The following is a 6438-nucleotide window of genomic DNA, read 5'->3' on the forward strand; positions in this document are numbered from 1 at the left end:
TAAATATCATAAATAAATGTTAAAATAATATAAATATGATGTTAAGTAAATGTCGAGGAAATTATTAAGAGGCAATTTGTACGTAGGTCAGCTTCTCTCCCGATGCTACTCACTATAAAGGAACTTGCACTTGATACCTTTAACTTCAAATAAAAGAACATAGAATTAATTCATTAATTTGAAGGGGGAATTTATAATTATTTAATGAATTATTGACCGAAAATTAACTGAGATTAATAACATGAATTTGACGATTAAAAATTGCCATCAAAACTTGGCTTTAATATATATTTTTTTTTTGTTTAACTTCAGGGAGATCTAACTCATTTACATTCACTCCTATAAAAATAAAATAATATTTCTAATAACAATTATATACTCAGATTAAATATTAAACTTTTATTTTTAATTAAAAAAATACAAATATCGAATTATACTTACACATTTAGTGAATAAAAAATAGCTTTGTTTAAATAGTTTTGGCATTCCACGACTGTAATTTTCACCAAATTTATATTATAATAGTTTTTTGAAACTTGTCAATCAAAATATATATATATATATATATATATATATATATATATATAGTTTTATATTTTATAAAATATAATTAGTTAAGAGTTAATTTCAATTTTAGGATTTAATTGTTTAAATATTATGTATTTTTAATATTTTTCTTAAGATATAACACATGACAAAATAATTTTGAAACTACAAATCTTAAAGGGAAATCATAACTCCGAACTACATAAAATATTGTTATGAGCTAGAAAAATTTGTTCAGAGCGACCAAATCACTACTTGAAACGAACAATGTTAAAGCAAGCTACATAAGTGTTTTGAGCAAATGGACATTACAAATCCAATTGGAAAAAGCTTATTAAAAAATATTAATATTATAAAATAGGATCTCTAAGAATCTATCCGTACACTTTTACTTTTACAAACACAACTCTTGAGAGATTAGAGAAAGTTTTTGTGAGATCATTCTTGTAAATACAAATCGCTCAAATGTCCTTTTTCTCTTGTGTAATTTCTAGCTATGAGTGACTCAATCTTCTATTGTTAGATATTGATATATCTGTTGTACTCATGTAATTTTTTTTGTTCTCATTTAATATATATTTTTTATGCAGTTAATCGTTTTACTTTTGTGCTTAATGCATGATTTTATAATTTTAATTGAGGTTGAAAAACCCTTTTATAATTTTTTGTTGGGCCTTGGGCTTGAGATCGGTTTATGACCTGTTTGGATGTCGGGCTGACGTGACTTAGCGCGTGTCCGAGGTCACACTACGCTGAGATGCCGAGCTCGAACTCGGCATAACGGTACGGATAGTACAATAACTAATATAAACCAAACGTCAAAAAATATTAGACAAGAAAATGATATAAATAAGCCAAAATTATTAAAGGTAAAATATACAGAAATAATAAAAGCTACTAAAATGCTTAGTCTAATAAATTTTATAACCTAAAAATATTGATAAAGATAAAGAATCTGAAATAAATAATTATCCATTCAAGAAATAATCTTGCTAAAATTATTACTATATTTTTTTAATGATAACTTACATAGTAGAAAAATATTTGATCAATGATATATATATATATATATATATATATATAGAAAAACTTATTATATATGTTATTATTTCCTGTAGGGATACAAGAAAAAATCATGCAAATGTTAGAAGAAAAATATTTTATAGAAGAGTTAGAAGAATTTGTAATTGAATAAAAATATGAAATAAAAAATATCTAAACATGAATTTTGATAAAATAGATAATAGTTGGGAAGAAATTTCAGATTAAAAAAAACTGGCATGAGAGCAAATAATCAAACAGGCCAATTCACTGAATAATTCATATTTTGTTTATACAATAAAAAGTGAGACAAATTTACAAATATTAAAAATAGAAAGATGTAATGGTTATAAAAAAATAAAAAGAAGAAAAAGAACTAATAAATAATAGAAGTAGAGAATGAATTTAAACTATAAAAATTCAAAAATTTTAAAAAGAAAGACAAAAAAAAGCATTAAAATAATATTAAATTTAAGCTATTTAATTATATAATTGATGTAATTAGAAAATAAATAAAAAAATTATATAGATGAAAATAGATCGATTAAAAAATTTAGAAAGGAAATGAAAAGGCAAATTATCTAAAGAAAAAATATATATATATATATATATATATATATATATATATATATATAAAGATATAAAAAAATATTATGAAGATAAATTATTTTAAAAGTATTAAATTTAGGATGAAAGTGATAATCGGTAACCTGAATAACACGTTCAACTGTTCCGATATTTCTTAATTAAATTGGGTAGTGGAATTTTCTTATTTAATAAATACGTTTGACAAGTCAGCAAAGAAAATTCCATTTTAACATTATGTTCGACCTAACTAGCTATACTATATATATATAGAGAGAGAGGTTGCATGATCTTCTTTCCATAACCAAAAGAAAATATATAGACTATAGAGAGAGAGGTTGGTTACCATTTTAGTGGGTGAATAATGGTTACCATTTTAATGATGGTTGGTTATCAGATAGAGCAACTTTCGAACTGGCTCATAAGATTTTTCATCATTGGCCTGATTAAGGAGACCTTGCGTAAGGTTTCAGATATCAATAGATCCATAAAAGCCCAATTATCATTAGTGAATGATTCTGCTGAGCAAGTAAGTCCTTTTACATGTGATGCCCTTCTTTTCATTTACTTGACTCATATTTATATATACAGCACTTGTGAAGCCCTAACCCTAATTAAATCATTGAAATTATATTAGTTTGGCACACATGATACAAGATTGAATCGAATAATTATGGTATTTAGTTTAAATATGTTTTTAATATTTGAAATATGAAGTAAATTTTTTTTTAATTTTTAAAAAAATTTAAATTGTTTTTACTTTTTAGTTCCTGTCATTTGAAACAAAAATCATAATTTTAGTTTTTTTTAATGTGATTAGTAAATCTATAGAATAAAATTTATTTATCATTAAATTTATCATACAAAATTCTTCTACTAAAAATTTTTCTTAATAAAATCTTAATTATCATTATATAATTGTCTCAATTTGTAACTATTAATTATATTACTAATGTTTCTAGAAAATTACGGCAAGAGTTTTTGAAATTACATAAACAAAAAAAATTAATTTAAAATTTGAGGATCAAAAATAAATTTATTTTAAATTTGAGATATTTAAATCACATTTAAGTCTTGGTGTTTATTATACTTAAGATAAAGTCATACTGATCTCTAACTTTTTTTCTTTTTTGTTTTATAATGATGTATAAGTCATTCCTATCAAATTTGTCTCTAAGTTAAAGTGGTACTTCTAATTGCGATGTTGTGTCCAAGTCAACTATTATGTATAAGTGTTTCACTATCACAAATATATTGATTAGCCACACTTAATCACTTGTGATTAAGACAGTTAATATGTGTGTGTGAAGAGAGATCTACTTACTTTAAGAACAAGTTTGTTTAGATTTACTTCACTCAATAACTTATGTTTTACATCAAATTTCAACAATCTAATCGTTGAATTAAATATTTTTAATCAATAGGTCAAATATGCAAAGTTATAAGAAATTTGAAAATTATTTCATATTTTGTTTCATTGATTCAAATCAACTTATGAGATATTTTTATGATTATCCTTCGATTTAAATTTATGAAATAGAATATCAAATAGTTTTCAAATTTCTTAAGTCTTTGCATTTATACATTAAGAACTTTTAATTTAATAATTAAATCATTAAAATTTGATATAAAACATGAGTTGTTATTTAGTGGAATTAGCCTAAATAGACTTATTCTTAAAACAAATGGATCCCTATCCCCCCCCCCCCCCCCTCTCTCTTTCTCTCTCTCTCTCTCTCTCTCTCTCTATATATATATATATATATATATATATATATATGTATATGTATACACACACATATATGAGAAGAAATATACTTACTCCAAATGTAAATCTTGGTAGATTTACTTCATTCAATAACTTATATATTATATATCAAATTTTAATAATTCAATCAGTAAATTAAATGTTTTTAACGTATAGATCAAGTTTACAAAATTTTTTAAAAAATAAAAATCATATTATACTTTATTATATAGGTTCAAATCAATATATAATTTTTTTATGATTATCTGTCAATTTGAATTAATGAAATAAATTATTAAATAATTTTAAATTTTTTAAAACTTTTTTATTTGTTACATAAAATCAAATGGATATATATTCTTAAAATATATATTAATTTGAATATATATAATGAAGTATCGTATAATTTTTTAATTTTGTAAAGACTTACTTTAAAAGTAAATTGATCCCTCCTCATATATATTTGATTAAGTTTATTTATTTATAATACAATCAAAATAAAATTAACCATATTAATATATACAATTAACTACATGTATTGGGTGAGCAACTTTCATATATGTGTTTATCTTTTTTCTAAAATTATTAAACCTCGAGAGAAAACAATAACTATCAACCAAATAATAAATTTCTTTTATTCTCTTATTTATGGGTTTGGATCAAGATTCAAGGCTTGGATTCAAGCGACAGACAAGGTATACAAGTTCTAAGTTAAATTATATATATATATATATATTCTGGAGTTATTTATAAAATTTCTGACATTTCCTAGATTCCTTTATATTTATGTTTATTCTTCATTTCTCTTTGGGTCTCGACCAGCTTCAACAATGAGTCGAACGTCCGCTGTCCTTGGACATGACAAGTATTGTGCTCCATTTCCCGTCATACTAGAGACTGTTAGAACGGTGAAGAAATTGGGCTTTCCCGATAAATTTATTGTCAAAAACATTGACGACAGCATCATTTTCAACCTTGAAAGGCCTTCCTTCTCGATCCATAAACGATATACCTTATTTGATGACGAGAAGAACCCTATCGTCACGCTACACAGCAAGGTTTGCCTTCGATCACATGTATTTGGATAGATAAACTTTATTAAGGACACGTCTAGAGATGTTATATATCATATTTGTGTGTTTTTGTTTGTGTAGAGAATGACAGCACATAATCGTTGGGAAGTTTTTAGGGGTAAAAGTGACCAAAGAAACGATTTGCTCTTTAGTGTAAAGCAACACCATATAATCCAACTAAAGCCCAACTTGGACGTGTTCTTAGCTGCAAATACTGAAGAAATTGTTTGTGACTTTATGGTACTAGGAAGTTGGTCTGGTGGATCATTTAGTGTTCATGACGTTCAGTCCAACGACAAAATAGCCCAGGTGCATGAGTTCATTTATTTATATCTTACACTGCAAAAGAAATTACCATTTACGTAACAAATAACAATTATCCAAGTGTTACGATTGTCTTATAAGTGTAACTATTATTTAGTGAAAATTAAATTGCTTGCATAAACTTTAAAGATGTCACTAGTAATATAATTTATTATACTTTTATTTGATACATGAATAGTAGACATTAATGTTCTGCACTAAAACAGATTAATTCCATGCTAAACTTTATGGAAAATGATGATAATAATTGTAATGAGAAATCTCATCCAAAAAAAAATTTCTATGAGAAAACTTATATAAATTAATATCTTATTATTTAATTTTGTAATTAAAAAGTTATATCTATATTTTGTTTCAAACATTAGAGTAAGAACCCATCGCACCTACACTTTTTTATAAATTTATACATAGATGGTGACCTTTAAATATTTTTATGCGAAATATAATTTTAAAATTTTAGCTTAAGTACACTGAGAATGTAAATTTTTTTAGATATATACTATTATCTAATCATAGATTATCATTTATAGATAAGACTCTTTTCTTTAATAAAAACTGCTCTAAATGTAATATCTAAAATAATTGATCAATAAAGTAATTAAAAGTCTGTCTGTTCGTGCAAAAGAAAAATATATTTTTACACCTTATTTATATCCTAGAAAGTTTGTGCCAAAATAATCTACACAACTTTAGACTATATTTTTTAACCTTTCTATCGTGGCTATTGGGAATGCTATATCATGGGAAATTGCAGATTGCTAAATACGTGTTTTTTTTTCTTAACAACAGATTGCTAAATACGTTGCTCCTGGAAGAATTGGGTTTTCTAAAGAGAGTGCCGTGGTGAGAGTGAAAGCCAACGTTGATTATGGATTCATTGTGGTACTGATTATGGTGATTCTTATCCTAACCTAAAGGCAAGCATGGAGTTGATGTAGAATTTGATTTTGTGTCAATAATGCATTGGGTTATCTCAGTAGTTGTTCATCCAAATAAAACTACCTCAGTAGTTGTAACAATTTGTTTTCCAGTCAATTAGACGGTTACTTCAATTGGTTATTAGGGTCTATTTTGCAGTTGTATGCTTTTACTAAATATCAAAACAGTTTGTTGTCTTTTCTA

The 6438-nt window shown here is 25.0% G+C and overlaps 1 protein-coding gene across 1 annotated transcript; it reads left to right on the plus strand.

Moving 5' to 3' along the window:
* Positions 1-2465: 2465 nt before the first annotated feature.
* Positions 2466-6438, plus strand: LOC109793378 (protein LURP-one-related 10). The gene is made up of 5 exons (XM_020352838.3): positions 2466-2701; positions 4584-4614; positions 4742-4977; positions 5074-5301; positions 6106-6438. Exons 1-5 carry the CDS (start codon positions 2537-2539, stop codon positions 6229-6231), a joined length of 786 nt encoding a protein of 261 aa, XP_020208427.1. The 5' UTR covers positions 2466-2536; the 3' UTR covers positions 6232-6438.

The sequence above is a fragment of the Cajanus cajan genome, chromosome 3 (genome assembly GCF_000230855.2).
Source record: "Cajanus cajan strain Asha chromosome 3, NIPB_CcT2T_4, whole genome shotgun sequence".
In the NCBI taxonomy this organism is placed as follows: domain Eukaryota; kingdom Viridiplantae; phylum Streptophyta; class Magnoliopsida; order Fabales; family Fabaceae; genus Cajanus; species Cajanus cajan.